This window comes from Carcharodon carcharias, chromosome 34 (genome assembly GCF_017639515.1).
Source record: "Carcharodon carcharias isolate sCarCar2 chromosome 34, sCarCar2.pri, whole genome shotgun sequence".
Lineage (NCBI taxonomy): Eukaryota > Metazoa > Chordata > Chondrichthyes > Lamniformes > Lamnidae > Carcharodon > Carcharodon carcharias.
The window spans coordinates 28856731-28875574 of NC_054500.1; the positions used below are offsets into that span (position 1 = coordinate 28856731).

An 18844-nucleotide genomic window follows, 5' to 3' on the forward strand; every position below is an offset into this window, starting at 1 on the left:
GTGTGTGTGAGTGTCTGTGGAGTGTGTGTGTGTGAGTGTCTGTTGGAGTGTGTGTGTGTGTGAGTGTCTGTTGGAGTGTGTGTGTGTGTGAGTGTCTGTTGGAGTGTGTGTGCGTGAGTGTCTGTTTAGGGTGTGTGTGTGAGTGTCTGCGGAGTGTGTGTGTGTGTGAGAGTGTCTGTGGAGGGGGTGTGTATGTGAGTGTCTGTGGAGGGGGTGTGTGTGTGAGTGTCTGCGGAGTGTGTGTGTGTGAGAATGTCTGTGGAGGGGGTGTGTGTGTGAGTGTCTGTGGAGGGGGTGTGTGTGTGAGTGTCTGTGGAGGGGGTGTGTCTGTGAGTGTCTGTGGAGGGGGTGTGTGTGTGAGTGTCTGTGGAGGGGGTGTGTGTGTGAGTGTCTGTGGAGGGGGTGTGTGTGTGTGTGAGTGTCTCTGGAGTGTGTGTGTATGACGTTCTGTGGAGTGAGTGTGTGTGTGTGAGAGTCTGTGGAGGGGGTGTGTTTGTGAGTGTCTGTGGAGTGTGTGTGTGTGTGTGAGTGTCTGTGGAGCAGGTGTATGCGAGTGAGTGTCTGTGGAGTGTGTGTGTGTGTGAATGAGTGTCTGTGTGTGTGTGTGTGTGTATGTCCGTGGAGTGAGTGTGTGTGTGTGTGTGAGTGTCTGTGGAGTGTGTGTGTGTGAGTGTCTGTGGAGTGTGTGTGTGTGAGTGTCTGTGGAGTGTGTGTGTGTGTTAGTGTCTGTGGAGTGTGTGTGTGTGTTAGTCTCCGTGGAGTGTGTGTGTGAGTGTCTGTGGAGTGTTTGTGTGTGTCTGTGGAGTGTGTGTGTGTATGAGTGAGTGTCTGCGTGTGTGTGTGTGTATGTCCGTGGAGTGAGTGTGTGTGTGTGTGTGTGTGTGTGAGTGTCTGTGGAGTGTGTGTGTGTGTGAGTGTCTATGGAGTGTATGTGTGTGAGTTTCTGTGGAGTGACTGTGTGTGTGTGAGTGTCTGTGGAGGGGGTGTGTTTGTGAGTGTCTGTGGAGTGTGTGTGTGTGTGTATGTCCGTGGAGTGAGTGTGTGTGTGTGTGTGAGTGTCTTTGGAGTGTGTGTGTGTGAGTGTCTGTGGAGTGTGTGTGAGTGAGTGTCTGTGTGTGTGTGTGTGTGTGTGTATGTCCGTGGAGTGAGTGTGTGTGTGTGTGTGTGAGTGTCTTTGGAGTGTGTGTGTGTGAGTGTCTGTGGAGTGTGTGTGTGTGAGTGTCTGTGGAGTGTGTGTGTGTTAGTGTTTGTGGAGTGTGTGTGTGTGTTAGTGTTTGTGGAGTGTGTGTGTGTGTGAATGTCTGTGGAGTCTGTGTGTGTGTTTGTGTATGCGTGTGAGTGTCTGTGGATTGTGTGTGTGTGTGTGTGTGTGAGTGTCTATGGAGTGTGTGTGTGTTTTTGTCTGTGGAGTGATTGTGTGTGTGTGAGTGTCTCTGGAGTGTGTTTGTGTGTGTGTGTGTGTGTGTGTGTGTGTGTGTGAGGGTCCGTGGAGTGAGTGTGTGTGTGTGTGAGTGTCTGTGGAGTGTGTTTGTTAGTCTCTGAGGAGTGTGTGTGTGTGTCTGTGGAGTGTGTGTGAGTGTCTGTGGTGTGTGTGTGTGTGAATGCCTGTGGAGTGTGTGTGTGTATGTGTGTGTGTGAGTGTGTATGTGTGTGAGTGTCTGTGGAGTGGGTGTGTGTGTGTGTGTGTGTCTGTGGAGCACATGTGTGTCTGTGGAGTGCGTGTGTGTGAGTGTCTGTGGAGTGCGTGTGTGTGTGAGTGTCTGTGGAGTGCGTGAGTATGTGAGTGTCTGTGGTGCGTGTGTGTGTGAGTGTCTGTGGAGTGTGTGTGTGTGAGTGTCTGTTGGAGTGTGTGTGTGTGTGAGTGTCTGTTGGAGTGTGTGTGTGTGTGAGTGTCTGTTGGAGTGTGTGTGCGTGAGTGTCTGTTTAGGGTGTGTGTGTGAGTGTCTGCGGAGTGTGTGTGTGTGTGAGAGTGTCTGTGGAGGGGGTGTGTATGTGAGTGTCTGTGGAGGGGGTGTGTGTGTGAGTGTCTGCGGAGTGTGTGTGTGTGAGAATGTCTGTGGAGGGGGTGTGTGTGTGAGTGTCTGTGGAGGGGGTGTGTGTGTGAGTGTCTGTGGAGGGGGTGTGTCTGTGAGTGTCTGTGGAGGGGGTGTGTGTGTGAGTGTCTGTGGAGGGGGTGTGTGTGTGAGTGTCTGTGGAGGGGGTGTGTGTGTGTGTGAGTGTCTCTGGAGTGTGTGTGTATGACGTTCTGTGGAGTGAGTGTGTGTGTGTGAGAGTCTGTGGAGGGGGTGTGTTTGTGAGTGTCTGTGGAGTGTGTGTGTGTGTGTGAGTGTCTGTGGAGCAGGTGTATGCGAGTGAGTGTCTGTGGAGTGTGTGTGTGTGTGAATGAGTGTCTGTGTGTGTGTGTGTGTGTATGTCCGTGGAGTGAGTGTGTGTGTGTGTGTGAGTGTCTGTGGAGTGTGTGTGTGTGAGTGTCTGTGGAGTGTGTGTGTGTGAGTGTCTGTGGAGTGTGTGTGTGTGTTAGTGTCTGTGGAGTGTGTGTGTGTGTTAGTCTCCGTGGAGTGTGTGTGTGAGTGTCTGTGGAGTGTTTGTGTGTGTCTGTGGAGTGTGTGTGTGTATGAGTGAGTGTCTGCGTGTGTGTGTGTGTATGTCCGTGGAGTGAGTGTGTGTGTGTGTGTGTGTGTGTGAGTGTCTGTGGAGTGTGTGTGTGTGTGAGTGTCTATGGAGTGTATGTGTGTGAGTTTCTGTGGAGTGACTGTGTGTGTGTGAGTGTCTGTGGAGGGGGTGTGTTTGTGAGTGTCTGTGGAGTGTGTGTGTGTGTGAGTGTCTGTGGAGCAGGTGTATGCGAGTGAGTGTCTGTGGAGTGTGTGTGTGTGTGTATGTCCGTGGAGTGAGTGTGTGTGTGTGTGTGAGTGTCTTTGGAGTGTGTGTGTGTGAGTGTCTGTGGAGTGTGTGTGAGTGAGTGTCTGTGTGTGTGTGTGTGTGTGTATGTCCGTGGAGTGAGTGTGTGTGTGTGTGTGAGTGTCTTTGGAGTGTGTGTGTGTGAGTGTCTGTGGAGGGTGTGTGTGTGAGTGTCTGTGGAGTGTGTGTGTGTTAGTGTTTGTGGAGTGTGTGTGTATGTGTGCGAGTGTCTGTGGAGGGGTGTGTGTGTGAATGTCTGTGGAGTCTGTGTGTGTGTTTGTGTATGCGTGTGAGTGTCTGTGGATTGTGTGTGTGTGTGTGTGTGTGAGTGTCTATGGAGTGTGTGTGTGTGATTGTCTGTGGAGTGATTGTGTGTGTGTGAGTGTCTCTGGAGTGTGTTTGTGTGTGTGTGTGTGTGTGTGTGTGTGTGAGGGTCCGTGGAGTGAGTGTGTGTGTGTGTGAGTGTCTGTGGAGTGTGTTTGTTAGTCTCTGAGGAGTGTGTGTGTGTGTCTGTGGAGTGTGTGTGAGTGTCTGTGGTGTGTGTGTGTGTGAATGCCTGTGGAGTGTGTGTGTGTATGTGTGTGTGTGAGTGTGTATGTGTGTGAGTGTCTGGAGTGGGTGTGTGTGTGTGTGTGTGTCTGTGGAGCGCATGTGTGTCTGTGGAGTGCGTGTGTGTGAGTGTCTGTGGAGTGCGTGTGTGTGTGTGTCTGTGGAGTGCGTGAGTGTGTGAGTGTCTGTGGTGCGTGTGTGTGTGAGTGTCTGTGGAGTGTGTGTGTGTGAGTGTCTGTTGGAGTGTGTGTGTGTGTGAGTGTCTGTTGGAGTGTGTGTGTGTGTGAGTGTCTGTTGGAGTGTGTGTGCGTGAGTGTCTGTTTAGGGTGTGTGTGTGAGTGTCTGCGGAGTGTGTGTGTGTGTGTGAGTGTCTGTGGAGGGGGTGTGTATGTGAGTGTCTGTGGAGGGGGTGTGTGTGTGAGTGTCTGCGGAGTGTGTGTGTGTGAGAATGTCTGTGGAGGGGGTGTGTGTGTGAGTGTCTGTGGAGGGGGTGTGTGTGTGAGTGTCTGTGGAGGGGGTGTGTGTGTGAGTGTCTGTGGAGGGGGTGTGTGTGTGAGTGTCTGTGGAGGGGGTGTGTGTGTGAGTGTCTGTGGAGGGGGTGTGTGTGTGAGTGTCTGTGGAGGGGGGATGTGTGTGTGAGTGTCTGTGGAGTGTGTGTGTGTGTGTGTGTGTGTGGAGTGTGTGTGTGTGTGTGAATGTCTGTGGAGTGTGTGTGTGTGTGTGAATGTCTGAGGAGTGTGTGTGTGTGTGTGTCTGTGGAGTGTGTGTGTGTGTGTCTGTGGAGTGTGTTTGTGTGTGTGTGTCTGTGGAGTGTGTGTGTGTGTGTGTGTCTGTGGAGTGTGTGTGTGTGTGTCTGTTGAGTGTTTGTGTGTGTCTGTGGAATGTGTGTGTGTGTGTCTGTGGAGTGTGTTTGTGAGTGTCTGTGGTGTGTGTGTGTGTGTGAGTGTCTGTGGAGCAGGTGTATGCGAGTGAGTGTCTGTGAAGTGTGTGTGTGTGCGAGTGAGTGTCTGTGGAGTGTGTGTGTGTGTGTGTGTGTGAGTATGTCCGTGGAGTGAGTGTGTGTGTGTGTGTGAGTGTCTGCGGAGTGTGTGTGTGTGTGTGTGAGTGTCTGTGGAGTGTGAGTGTGTGTTAGTCTCTGTGGATTGTGTGTCTTAGTCTCTGCGGAGTGTGTGTGTGTGTCTGCGGAGTGTGTGTGACTGTCTGTGGTGTGTGTATATATGTGTGTGTGTGTCTGTGGAATGAGTGTGTGTTTGTGTGTCTGTAGAGAGTGTGTGTGTGTGTGTGAGTGTCTGTGGAGTGTGTGTGTGAATGTCTGTGGAGGTTGAGTGCGTGTGAGTGTCTGTGGAGTGCGTGTGTGTGTGACTCTCTGTGGAGTGGGTGTGTGTGTGAGTGTCTGTGGAGGGTGTGCGTGTGAGTGTCTGTGGAGGGTGTGCGTGTGAGTGTCTGTGGAGGGTGTGCGTGTGAGTGTCTGTGGAGGGTGTGTGTGTGTGTGTGAGAGTGTCTATGGAGTGTGTGTGTGTGACTGTCTGTGGAGTGAGTGTGTGTGTGTGAGTGTCTGTGGAGGGGGTGTGTTTGTGAGTGTCTATGGCGTGTGTGTGTGTGTGTGTCTGTGGAGCGGGTGTATGCGAGTGAGTGCCTGTGGAGTGTGTGTGTGTGTGTGAGTGTCTATTGAGTGTGTATGTGTGACTGTCTGTGGAGTGATTGTGTGTGTGTGAGTGTCTGTGGAGTGTGTTTGTGTGTGTGTGTCCGTGGAGTGAGTGTGTGTGTGTGTGAGTGTCTGTGGAGTGTGTTTGTTAGTTACTGCGGAGTGTGTGTGTGTGTCTGTGGAGTGTGTGTGAGTGTCTGTGGTGTGTGTGTGTGTATGCATGTGTGTGAGTGTGTATGTGTGTGAGTGTGTGTGTGTCTGTGTCTGTGGAGCGCATGTGTGTCTGTGGAGTGCGTGTGTGTGAGTGTCTGTGGAGTGCGTGTGTGTGTGAGTGTCTGTGGAGTGCGTGTGTGTGAGTGTCTGTTGGAGTGTGTGTGTGTGTGTGTGTGTGTGTGTGAGTGTCTATGGAGTGTGTGTGTGTGACTGTCTGTGGAGTGATTGTGTGTGTGTGAGTGTCTCTGGAGTGTGTTTGTGTGTGTGTGTGTGTGTGTGTGTGTGAGGGTCCGTGGAGTGAGTGTGTGTGTGTGTGAGTGTCTGTGGAGTGTGTTTGTTAGTCTCTGAGGAGTGTGTGTGTGTCTGTGGAGTGTGTGTGAGTGTCTGTGGTGTGTGTGTGTGTGAATGCCTGTGGAGTGTGTGTGTGTATGTATGTGTGTGAGTGTCTGTGGAGTGGGTGTGTGTGTGTGTGTGTGTCTGTGGAGCGCATGTGTGTCTGTGGAGTGCGTGTGTGTGAGTGTCTGTGGAGTGCGTGTGTGTGTGAGTGTCTGTGGAGTGCGTGTGTGTGTGAGTGTCTGTGGAGTGTGTGTGTGTGAGTGTCTATTGGAGTGTGTGTGTGTGAGTGTCTGTTGGAGTGTGTGTGTGTGAGTGTCTGTTAGCGTGTGTGTGTGTGAGTGTCTGTTGGAGTGTGTGTGTGTGTGTGTGTGTGAGTGTCTATGGAGTGTGTGTGTGTGACTGTCTGTGGAGTGATTGTGTGTGTGTGAGTGTCTCTGAAGTGTGTTTGTGTGTGTGTGTGTGAGGGTCCGTGGAGTGTGTGTGTGTGTCTGTGGAGTGTGTGTGAGTGTCTGTGGTGTGTGTGTGTGTGAATGCCTGTGGAGTGTGTGTGTGTATGTATGTGTGTGAGTGTCTGTGGAGTGGGTGTGTGTGTGTGTCTATGGAGCGCATGTGTGTCTGTGGAGTGCGTGTGTGTGAGTGTCTGTGGAGTGCGTGTGTGTGTGAGTGTCTGTGGAATGCGTGTGTGTGTGAGTGTCTGTGGAATGCGTGTGTGTGAGTGTCTGTGGAGTGTGTGTGTGTGAGTGTCTCTGGAGTGTGTTTGTGTGTGTGTGTGTGTGTGTGTATGTGTGTGTGTGTGTGAGGGTCCGTGGAGTGAGTGTGTGTGTGTGTGAGTGTCTGTGGAGTGTGTTTGTTAGTCTCTGAGGAGTGTGTGTGTGTGTCTGTGGAGTGTGTGTGAGTGTCTGTGGTGTGTGTGTGTGTGAATGCCTGTGGAGTGTGTGTGTGTATGTATGTGTGTGAGTGTCTGTGGAGTGGGTGTGTGTGTGTGTGTCTGTGGAGCGCATGTGTGTCTCTGGAGTGCGTGTGTGTGTGAGTGTCTGTGGAGTGTGTGTGTGTGTGAGTGTCTGTTGGAGTGTGTGTGTGTGAGTGTCTTTTGGAGTGTGTGTGTGTGTGAGTGTCTGTTGGAGTGTGTGTGTGTGAGTGTCTTTTGGAGTGTGTGTGTGTGTGAGTGTCTGTTGGAGTGTGTGTGTGTGTGAGTGTCTGTTGGAGTGTGTGTGTGTGAGTGTCTGTTTAGGGTGTGTGTGTGAGTGTCTGCGGAGTGTGTGTGTGTGTGAGAGTGTCTGTGGAGGGGCTGTGTATGTGAGTGTCTGTGGAGGGGGTGTGTGTGTGAGTGTCTGCGGAGTGTGTGTGTGTGAGAATGTCTGTGCAGGGGGTGTGTGTGTGAGTGTCTGTGGAGGGGGTGTGTGTGTGTGTCTGTGGAGGGGCTGTGTGTGTGAGTGTCTTTGGAGGGGGTGTGTGTGTGAGTGTCTGTGGAGGGGGTGTGTGTGTGTGAGTGTCTGTGGAGGGGGTGTGTGTGTGTGTGTGGAGTGTGTGTGTGTGAATGTCTGTGGAGTGTGTGTGTGTGTGTGTGTCTGTGGAGTGTGTGTGTGTGTCTGTGGAGAGTGTGTGTCTTTGGAGTGTGTGTGTGTGTGTCTGTGGAGTGTTTGTGTGTGTCTGTGGAATGTGTGTGTGTGTCTGTGGAGTGTATGTGTGTGTGTCTGTGGAGTGTGTGTGTGTGTGTCTGTGGAGTGTGTGTGTGTGTGTCTGTGGAGTGTGTGTGTGTGAGTGTCTGTGGAGTGTGTGTGTGTTTGTGTGTCTGTTTAGGGTGTGTTTGTGTGTGAGTGTCTGTGGAGTGTGTGTGTGTGTCTATGGAGGGTGTGTGTGTGTATGTGTGAATGTCTGTGGAGTGTGTGTGTGCGTGTGTTTGTGTGTGTGAATGTCTGTGGAGTGAGTGTGTGAGTGTCTGTGGAGTGTGTGTGTGTGTGTGTGTGTGTGAGTGTGCATGTCTGTGGTGTGTGTGTGTGTGTCTGTGGAGTGTGTGTGTGCGAGTTTCTGTAGAGTGTGTGTGTGTGTGTGTCTGTTTAGCGTGTGTGTGTCAGTGTCTGTTTAGGCTGTGTATGTGGGGTGTGTGTGTGTGTGAGTGTCTGTGGAATGTGTTTGTATGTGTGTGAGTGTCTGTGGAGGGGGGGGTGTGTGTGTGAATGTCTGTGGAGTCTGTGTGTGTGTTTGTGTATGCGTGTGAGTTTCTGTGGAGTGAGTGTGTGTGTGTGAGTGTCTGTGGAGGGGGTGTGTTTGTGAGTGTCTGTGGTGTGTGTGTGTGTGAGAGTGTCTGTGGAGCAGGTGTATGCGAGTGAGTGTGCGTGTCTGTGGTGTGTGTGTGTGTGTCTGTGGAGTGTGTGTGTGCGAGTTTCTGTAGAGTGTGTGTGTGTGTGTGTCTGTTTAGTGTGTGTGTGTCAGTGTCTGTTTAGGCTGTGTATGTGGAGTGTGTGTGTGTGTGAGTGTCTGTGGAATGTGTTTGTATGTGTGTGAGTGTCTGTGGAGGGGGGTGTGTGTATGTGAATGTCCGTGGAATCTGTGTGTGTGTTTGTGTATGCGTGTGAGTTTCTGTGGAGTGAGTGTGTGTGTGTGAGTGTCTGTGGAGGGGGTATGTTTGTGAGTGTCTGTGGTGTGTGTGTGTGTGAGAGTGTCTGTGGAGCAGGTGTATGCGAGTGAGTGTCTGTGAAGTGTGTGTGTGTGCGAGTGAGTGTCTGTGGAATGTGTGTGTGTGTGTGAGTATGTCCGTGGAGTGAGTGTGTGTGTGTGTGTGAGTGTCTGCGGAGTGTGTGTGTGTGTCTGTGGAGTGTGTGTGTGTGTTAGTCTCTGTGGAGTGTGTGTCTTAGTCTCTGCGGAGTGTGTGTGTGTGTCTGTGGAGTGTGTGTGACTGTCTGTGGTGTGTGTATATATGTGTGTGTGTGTCTGTGGAATGAGTGTGTGTTTGTGTGTCTGTAGAGAGTGTGTGTGTGTGAGTGTCTGTGGAGTGTGTGTGTGAATGTCTGTGGAGGTTGAGTGCGTGTGAGTGTCTGTGGAGTGCGTGTGTGTGTGACTCTCTGTGGAGTGGGTGTGTGTGTGAGTGTCTGTGGAGGGTGTGCATGTGAGTGTCTGTGGAGGGTGTGTGTGTGAGTGTCTGTGGAGTGTGTGTGTGTGTGTCTGTGGAATGTGTGTGTATGTGTGTGTGTCTGTGGAGGGGTGTGTGTGTGAATGTCTGTGGAGTCTGTGTGTGTGTTTGTGTATGCGTGTGAGTGTCTGTGGAGTGTGTGTGTGTGTGTGAGAGTGTCTATGGAGTGTGTGTGTGTGACTGTCTGTGGAGTGAGTGTGTGTGTGTGAGTGTCTGGAGGGGTGTGTTTGTGAGTGTCTGTGTTGTGTGTGTGTGTGTGAGTGTCTGTGGAGCGGGTGTATGCGAGTGAGTGTCTGTGGAGTGTGTGTGTGTGTGAGTGTCTCTGGAGTGTGTTTGTGTGTGTGTGTGTGTGTGAGGGTCCGTGGAGTGAGTGTGTGTGTGTGTGAGTGTCTGTGGAGTGTGTTTGTTAGTCTCTGAGGAGTGTGTGTGTGTGTCTGTGGAGTGTGTGTGAGTGTCTGTGGTGTGTGTGTGTGTGAATGCCTGTGGAGTGTGTGTGTGTATGTATGTGTGTGAGTGTGTATGTGTGTGAGTGTGTGTGTGTGTGTGTGTGTCTGTGGAGCGCATGTGTGTCTGTGGAGTGTGTGTGTGTGAGTGTCTGTGGAGTGCGTGTGTGTGTGAGTGTCTGTGGAGTGCGTGTGTGTGTGAGTGTCTGTGGAGTGTGTGTGTGAGTGTCTGTTGGAGTGTGTGTGTGTGAGCGTCTGTTGGAGTGTGTGTGTGTGAGTGTCTGTTGGAGTGTGTGTGTGTGAGTGTCTGTTGGAGTGTGTGTGTGTGAGTGTCTGTTGGAGTGTGTGTGTGTGTGTGATGTCTGTTGGAGTGTGAGTGTGTGAGTGTCTGTTTAGGGTGTGTGTGTGAGTGTCTGCGGAGTGTGTATGTGTGTGAGAGTGTCTGTGGAGGGGGTGTGTATGTGAGTGACTGTGGAGGGGGTGTGTGTGTGAGTGTCTGTGGAGTGTGTGTGAGAATGTCTGTGGAGGGGGTGTGTGCGTGAATGTCTGTGGAGGGGGTGTGTGTGTGAGTGTCTGTGGAGGGGGTGTGTGTGTGTGTGTGTGTGTGTGTGTGTGTGGAGCGTGTGTGTGTGTGTGTGAATGTCTGTGGAGTGTGTGTGTGTGTGTGTGTCTGTGGAGTGTGTGTGTGTGTGTCTGTGGAGTGTGTGTGTGTGTGTGTGTCTGTGGAGTGAGTGTGTGTGTCTGTGGAATGTGTGTGTGTGTGTCTGTGGAGTGTGTGTGTGAGTCTGTGGAGTGTGTGTGTGTGTGAGTGTCTGTGGAGTGTGTGTGTGTGTGTATGTGTGTGTGTGTGTCAGTGTCTGTTTAGGGTGTGTGTGTGTGTGAGTGTCTGTGGAGTGTGTGTGTGTCTATGGAGGGTGTGTGTGTGTGTGTATGTGTGAATGTCTGTGGAGTGTGTGTGTTTGTGTGTGTGAATGTCTGTGGAGTGTGTGTGTGAGTGTCTGTGGAGTGTGTGTGTGTGTCTAGGGAGTATGTGTGTGTGAGTTTCTGTGGTGTGTGTGTGTGTGTCTGTTTAGCGTGTGTGTGTCAGTGTCTGTTTAGGCTGTGTGTGTGTGAGTGTCTGTGGAGTGTGTGTGTGTGTGTCTAGGGAGTATGTGTGTGTGAGTTTCTGTGGAGTGAGTGTGTGTGTGTGAGTGTCTGTGGAGTCTGTGTGTGTGTGAGTGTCTGTGGAGTGTGTGTGTGTGTGAGTGTCTGTGGAGCAGGTGTGTGTGTGTGTCTGTGGAGCAGGTGTATGCGAGTGAGTGTCTGTGGAGTGTGTGTGTGTGCGAGTGAGTGTCTGTGGAGTGTGTGTGTGTGTGTGTGTGTCCGTGGAGTGAGTGTGTGTGTGTGTGTGTGAGTGTCTGTGGAGTGTGTGTGTGTGAGTGTCTGTGGAGTGTGTGTGTGTGTTAGTCTCTGTGGAGTATGTGTCTTAGTCTCTGCGGTGTGTGTGTGTGTCTGTGGAGTGTGTGTGAGTGTCTGTGGTGTGTGTATATATGTGTGTGTGTGTCTGTGGAGTGTGTGTGTATTTGTGTGTCTGTAGAGAGTGTGTGTGTGTGTGTGAATGTCTGTGGAGGTTGAGTGCGTGTGAGTGTCTGTGGAGTGCGTGTGTGTGTGACTCTGTGGAGTGGGTGTGTGTGTGAGTGTCTGTGGAGGGTGTGCATGTGAGTGTCTGTGGAGGGTGTGTGTGTGAGTGTCTGTGGAGTGTGTGTGTGTGAGTGTCTGTGGAATGTGTGTGTATGTGTGTGTGTCTGTGGAGGGGTGTGTGTGTGAATGTCTGTGGAGTCTGTGTGTGTGTTTGTGTATGCGTGTGAGTGTCTGTGGAGTGTGTGTTTGTGAGAGTGTCTATGGAGTGTGTGTGTGTGATTGTCTGTGGAGGGGTTGTGTTTGTGAGTGTCTGGCGTGTGTGTGTGTGTGTGTGAGTGTCTGTGGAGCAGGTGTATGCGAGTGAGTGTCTGTGGAGTGTGTTTATGTGTGTGACTGTCCGTGCAGTGTGTGTGTGTGTGTGTGGGTGTGTGTGTGTGTGTGTGAGTGTCTGTGGAGTGTGTGTGTGTGTTAGTCTCTGTGGAGTGTGTTTGTTAGTCTCTGAGGAGTGTGTGTGTGAGTGTCTGTGGAGTGTGTGTGAGTGTCTGTGGTCTGTGAGTGTGTGTCTGTGGTGTGTGTGTGAGTGTCTGTGGTGTGTGTGTGTGTGAATGCCTGTGGAGGTTGAGTGCGTGTGAGTGTCTGTGGAGTGCATGTGAGTGTCTGTGGTGTGTGTGTGTGTGAATGCCTGTGGAGGTTGAGTGCGTGTGAGTGTCTGTGGAGTGCGTGTGAGTGTCTGTGGTGTGTGTGTGTGTGTGTGTGTGTCTGTGGTGTGTGTGTGAGTGTCTGTGGTGTGTGTGTGTGTGAATGCCTGTGGAGGTTGAGTGCGTGTGAGCGTCTGTGGAGTGCTTGTGAGTGTCTGTGGTGTGTGTGTGTGTGAATGCCTGTGGAGGTTGAGTGCGTGTGTGTGTGACTCTCTGTGGAGTGTGTGTGTGTTTGAGTGTCTGTGGAGTGTGTGTGTGTGTGTGTGTCTGTGGAGTGTGTGTGTGTGTGAGTGTCTGTGGAGGGTGTGTGTGTGACTGTCTGTGGAGGGTGTGTGTGTGACTGTCTGTGGAGGGTGTGTGTGTGACTGTCTGTGGAGGGTGTGTGTGTGAGTGTCTGTGGAGGGTGAGTGTGAATATCTGTGGAGGGTGCGTGTGTGTTTGAGTGTCTGTGGAGAGGTTGTGTGTGTGTGTGTCTGGAGGGTGTGCGTGTGAGTGTCTGTGGAGGGTGTGTGTGAGTATCTGTGGAGGGTGCGTGTGTGTTTGAGTGTCTGTGGAGGGTGTGTGTCTGGAGGGTGTGCGTGTGAGTGTCTGTGGAGTGTGTGTGTCATTGGCTGGGAGCAGTATCAGGTTGGATTTTTGATGTACTGAGGACAGAAATCATTATCTGGGATGGAAGGAAGGTGTTTGTACAGCTATTAACTGGAATTCACTGGAGAGATAATCATTGGGGGAAAGATGGAAGTGCAGATATTGGAAGTGTCTTAGCACCTCCATCCTGATTCTTTGAAAGTGTTTTCACCGATCGTTTTATGGTTAAACCCTTTTTGATTTGTGTAGCCCATAGGCTGTTGTGCTTTGTTGCAAGTCAAAAAATCAGAAGTTGAATTGATTTCAGCAAGACAGTAAAGATTAAAACCTCCACAGCGAGCGAATAGTCCAGACACCAGGGATGTGTGTTCCTTACATTAGATGGATCATTAATTGGTGAATTTTATTTAAAAAAATCATTTCTGTACCCTGTGGGGATAATGAACTTCCTCCCTCATGTTGACAACTCATGATCATCCTCATGCCAATACTTCAGTGTTATAGCAAAACCAATTATATACTCACAGGGTCGTAGGCTGGACATATAGTCAGCCTTGCCCTGGATTTTCTTCTAATGCTCCTCCTAAATCTGCACACTCAGCCAAACCTCCTGTGGTCTCCCCATCTCCTCACTGTGATAACCAACTCCTCCAATAATTCATTCTTAAAACACTATCTCAAACCTCTTGTTTCACTGGGCCTCCCATCCCCCTACAATCTGCACGTGTTTATAATTCAAGATTGACATCACCTTCTCATTACTTCCGGATGAACGTTTCTGTTCAAACTTAGCATTGTCCTGCACATGGTTCCTCAGTTTTAAATAAAACGACACTGATGGAGGTTTAAGCATGTGACTGGGCTTTCTCTTCCATAATAGGATAACTTCAGCTTGTGAAGTTGGGAACTGCGTGTTTTACATTAGTACGATATGTCCATGCACATGTACGATATGTCTATGTACACACTGAATGAAAAGTACAAGTCTAGTCATTCAATTCCATCTGTTGAATTCCAGCTTGTGCTCCTTTTTACCTCCTGTGGGCTGCAGAGGGATAATTTTATAACTAGACCTGTTTGGGAGCTTTTTGAGTCAGCTGTGCCTCATTTGGGGTGGGGGTTTCTGGTTTGGCAATTCTGATCATCAGCCGGTCAGCACAGTAGAAAATCACAGTTGTGTAGACATGGGGTGGAAGCAGGTTTGGACATGACTCTGTTGACTTCCCTTTTCCTCTTATCATGAATTCCTCAAATAAAGATGATTTGTGACTCTATATTAAAAAACACTGAAAAAATTGCAGTCATTTCAAGCAGGTTTCTTCCGACCTGGAGCCAGGAATTTAGGACACTGGTCAATCTGCAAAACTTGCCTCTTCAATGGTAATTCTGGTTGAACTGAAAGAGAGCTTCCCTGTTTGTAACAATCAGACATTGTGAGATAGAATCCCATCTTCACTGATGATGCTAAGTGGATGATAAAGCAGCTTGTTATTGGTCACACTTGAAATTCAGTTCTATTGCCTTCAATAGGACAGACTGAATAGGGAATACATCATACGGCTCTTTGCTTCCAGCTTTAAAGGGACAGGCTAAATTAAAGACAGCTGCATTTTACAGCAGAAAAATACTTTGTGTATTGCTGGAAAGAGAGACATGTTGCCGAAGGTTTTCATCTTGCACTCATCAGGACAAATGCAAGAATGTCAAATTTCAAGCGATCTCTGCAATTTATACTACAGGAGAAAAGGATGTTGATTGATTGGCAATCAACTATGATTGGACAAGGCATTGCCATTAAAAAAGCGACGGAGAACTATAGGCTCCCTGTGCTTCCGGGTAATTCAAAATTGGCACAGGGCTTGAAAGTATTCCTTTTGTTTGCAGCGAACAAGCCCCTGCGTTTGAATGTATGTCACTTCTAGCAAGCATAAATGAGCCCATTACAAGCTCAAGTGATTAAATTAAATTGATTGTTAGTGTTGCTATTAGCACAATCACGGAATCAAATCTAACAGTAGACATTTTGTGCTCAGTATAATACTCCCACCCTAATAAAACAGAACAGCCCCAACTTGTGAGCAGCACCATGAGAGATCTGCTACTGCTGGAATAATTCAACATCATTAGGCCAAAGCATGTTGTTCAGATATTGGTTAATGGCACACCTCTCAAATTGTGTTTGTATGGCGTGATTCCCTTATCAAACATCCTGTCTCTCAAACTAATCCAAATCACTTCTATCCCCATATCTCCTCCTCCTCTACTCTCCAGTCTGCACTCCTCTTTCCCCCTCCACTACTCTCCCCTTCTCTCTTCTCTCCTCTCTTTCTCCCTCTCTCCTTTCCTCCTTGCCTCTCCATTCTCTTCTGTCCTCCTTTCTTTCTCTCTCTTCTCCTCCTCTCCTCCTCTCCTCTCTCCTTTCCCCTTCACTCTGTTCTCTCCTCTCCTCCCCCCTCTTCCCTACCCCTCCCACTGTGTCTGAGTCTGTGTTGTGCATTTTGGCCTGGAACCAGCACCTTTCAAGTAAAGCTGGACTGTGTTTCACCTCACAAAACAGGATTTACTTTCATAATAAAACCTGATTTTAATTTTTGTGCAGTTGCCTTCTGTCAGTCAGTAATTGTGTTGAGTTTTGATGCCACGCAGTGTATCAGGGATAGACCTTTACTGGGTTAACTCAGAGGCTGCGATGTCTGTTACCCCTCATAAAGTATATGTTTGGACTCTGTCCCAGTGTATACTCAATATGCTGCATTCAATTAAACTCCCATACAAAGGATCACAAACCCTGTGGAGATTTTAAGATATTCTTTGCGTTAGCTTGAGCTTCAGTTTCCTCCTTGGACTGGTCGGGGTTCTGAACCTTCAGGGACCCCAATGGATTCCGAGCTGCTCCTGGCTCTTTGGTGCTGTGCTCTGTTCATGTCACCCGTGTTTAATCAAATTGCTGAGGTTGGGAAGATCAAGGTTCTCTTCACACCTACGGTCTGTAAACTGAAGTGTGAGGCTGGACACTGCGAGAACCGCTGTAAAAAGGGCAATATTACAACGGTTTACAGTGACAGTAGCCCTTCCGACACAGCCAAGACTGGATTCCGAGTGTGTGAGTAACTAAAAACCTATTTGAAACAGGAGGGGGGGAAAAGGGAGTTTTATGAAGCTTTCCCGAGCTCAATGGACTTCTCGATGTAATTTACTCCATGTGCCTGCGCAGATGGGACTGTGCAGTTTGATTTATTTTACAGATGAGGGAAAAAAAATGTTTCCATTGTAGCTTGTGTGGAAGAGAATTTTCTTTTGTGTTTCATTCCAGATCCTGTCCCGTTCTCTCCCCCACTCCTACTTCTTCTAAGTTGAGCTGTAACTTAAAACTTTGTAGAGGTTTTGCAAAGATCCTTTTCAGAGCGGGTAGGAGGAAGTCTTCTCTCTGCATTTCTGCGGTGCTAACGATCAGTAGAACAGAGGGTGATGGATATAAACAAGCGATTTACAGACCTGTTGAGATATTCAGTAATTTTTTTCTTGTAAACAATGAATGTAATTTTCTCTGACGTTCCATATTTAAAAGAAACTCCCTGGGAACAGAGCCAGGATTCTGTGTGTCTTATTTATGATGTTGATGTCGGATCACCATGGGTATCAGGCACTTTGTGACTCAGCTTTGACAAGTGATTAGTTTGGTCTTATGTTGACATATGGTCTTTGCTCTTTTTTGTTTAAGAAATTGGTTGCTTTTAGGGTGGAGAGAGAGAGGGAAGGAAGTGTGATTAATGCAGAGTATTTTCCACCCAATCGACTATTAAGAAACCATTAACTATTAACTCTTTTCTACATCTCCATGTTAATCAGCAACTCCCATAGTGACAGTGTTCAGTTGTATTTCTCCTCTATTCAATGACTGGTCACAGCAGTGTTGCTGCTGCCTTGATACAGTCGCATGTTAGGATAATATTACAACTTAAAGTGTGTGCAGTGCTCATGATTGTGGCATATTATATAGTGCGAAGCCAGGATTATTCGGGTGGACACTTTGGGCAGTGATGCCCTTTTAAGAGGCGTGCATAGTTTTCACTTTTTAAAAACAAAATAATTATTAAGATGAAGGATTGTACAGGATCCAACCTCTTCCCTTGAGGATGATTCTGACGCACACTTGGCCAATCGTTCAGCAAACTGGAGCAATTAGCCCGTAGGGAGAGAGATTGTTTACAGAATGAAAATCGTCAAAAGGGCTCTGCCTGAAACTTGTGGTTTGCAGCATGTTGAAGGGCAGTGTGGAGAAGCGAGTTTCACTCCCTCTAACCTCTGTCTGACATGACCGGAGAACACAATCCTGTCACTGACTGTAAACATTAATTTGTTTCATTTCCCACAGCTCTCGCCGAATAGATCCACGATGAGGAAGGAGCTGTTGGAAAGAGCTTGTGTAAACGTGTAACACTGTGATTACATTTCCCCCAGTGGCAAGAAGAGTAATTACAGTGTGGCAAGTTTACATAGAGCATTCCCGACATGAATGTGGACATGGGAAGATTATAACAGAAACAAAGATAAGGAGTGTGATTTTCTGCCCCCCTCAGGCCAAAGTCAATGGAGATTTGAATGGCTCATTACAACTGTCACTGTGGCAAGGCCAGAAAACCCCAGCCCTGGATTCAATCTCTGACCTGAAAATGGGAATCAAAATATCTCAGCACTCCCTGCTCCAAATATTCCCCCAAACTGTAACCCAGTCCAATGACCCCAAACTCGAACCCCATCCAATTCCCCAAATCTAAAACCATGCCAAATTCCTACAAACTCCAACCTGCCCAAATTTTACAAACTGGAACCTCGCTCAATTCACCCAAATCAAACCCCGCCCAATTCACCCAAATCAAACCCCGCCCAATTCACCCAAACTCAAACCCCGCCCAATTCACCCAAACTCAAACCCCACCCAATTCACCCAAATCAAACCCCGCCCAATTCACCCAAACTCAAACCCTGCCCAATTCACCCAAACTCAAACCCTGCCCAATTCACCCTAACTCAAACCCCACCCAATTCACCCAAACTCAAACCCCGCCCAATTCACCCTAACTCAAACCCCACCCAATTCACCCAAACTCAAACCCCGCCCAATTCACCCAAACTCAAACCCCACCCAATTCACCCAAACTCAAACCCCGCCCAATTCACTCGTACTCAAACCCTGCCCTATTCCCCCAAACTCAAACCCCGCCCAATTCACCCAAACTCAAACTCCTCTCAATTCACCCAAACTCAAACCCCACCCTATTCCCCCAAACTGAAACGTGTCCCAATTGCCCTAAACTGGAATCCTGTCCAGTTGCCCCAAACTCAAACCCCACCCAGTTGCCCCAAACTGGAACCTCACCTAATTCTCCCAAGCTCGAATCCTGTTTAATTCACTTGGAGACTGCACTATGACCTGCATTGTCAGAGGCACTACAGATTGACTGGAGTTTCTTAAATACAAACATACGAACTGGGAGCAGCAGTGGGCCACTCAGCCCCTCGAGCCTGCTCTACTGTTCAATAAGACCATGACCGATCTGATTGTAGCCTCAACTCCACATTCCCATCTACCCACAGAACCTTAGAAAAGTTACAGCACAAAAGGAGGCCATTCGGCCCATCTTGTCCATGCCAGCCCCAGGACATCCAGGTGCCCTTTCTAATCCCACCTTCCTGCATCCGGCTTATAGCCCTGCAGCTTACAGCACTTAAGGTGCAGTTCCAGGTACTTTTAAAAAGAGTTTAGAGTTTCTGCCTCTACCACCAACTTGGGCAGTGAATTCCAGACACCCACTACCCTCTGTGTAAAAAAAAACTCTTCCTCATGTCCCCCTTATACCTTCTGCCACTTATCTTGAATCTATGTCCCCTGGTTCTAGAATTCTCCACCAAGGGAAATAATTTTATCCTGTCCACTTTATCTATTCCCCTCATAATTTTGTACACCTCAATCAAGTCACCTCTCAGCCGCCTTTGTTCAAAGGAAAATAACTCCAACCTAACCAATTTCTTCTCGTAGCTACACTTTTCTAACCCTGGCAACATTCTTGTAAATCTCCTCTGCACTCTCTCCAGAGCTATTACATCCTTCCTGTAATGTGGTGACCAGAACTGTACACAATAGTCCAGTTGTGGCCTCACCAGTGTTTTATACAATTCCAACATTATATCCTTACTTTTATATTCTATACCTCTGCCAATGAAGGAGAGCATTCCATATGCCTTCTTTACAACCTTGTCTACTTGAACTGCTGCCTTCAGGGACCTGTGTACTTGTACGCCAAGATCTCTCACTTCATCTACCCCTCTTAGTATATTCCCATTTATTATGTAATCCCTGTAACTGTTTGACCTCCCTAAATGTATGACCTCACACTTCTATGTTAAAATCCATCTGCCACTTTACCGCCCACTCCACCAACCCATCTATATCGTTTTGGAGATTATGACTATCCTCTACACTATCCACTACTCATCTGCAAATTTCCCAATCGTGCCCCCCACATTCACGTCCAAATCGTTAATATATAACACAAACAGCAAAGGTCCCAACACTGAGCCCTGTGGAACACCACTTGAGACAGCTTTCCGTTCACAAGGGCATCCAACAACCATTACCCTTTGTTTCCTGTTACAAAGCCGACCTTTTATCCAGTTTGCCACATTAGCCTGAATCCCATGGGCTTTTACTGTGGGACCTTAT

General features: G+C 48.8%; 1 protein-coding gene across 5 annotated transcripts in view; it reads left to right on the forward strand.

Annotated features, from left to right (window-relative positions):
* The window catches only part of LOC121272639 (latent-transforming growth factor beta-binding protein 1-like), a 754836-nt gene that overhangs the window by 213079 nt on the left and 522913 nt on the right, over window positions 1-18844 (forward strand). For 2 of the 5 annotated variants that reach the window (XM_041179329.1, XM_041179331.1), the window contains exon 1: window positions 14909-15223. The exons of the other annotated variants lie outside the window; for them this stretch is intronic. In XM_041179329.1, coding sequence (XP_041035263.1) covers window positions 14998-15223 — 226 coding nt within the window. In that variant the 5' untranslated portion in view covers window positions 14909-14997. Of the gene's footprint in view, window positions 1-14908; window positions 15224-18844 lie in introns of those variants that run through there. 5 annotated transcript variants of the gene reach the window in all.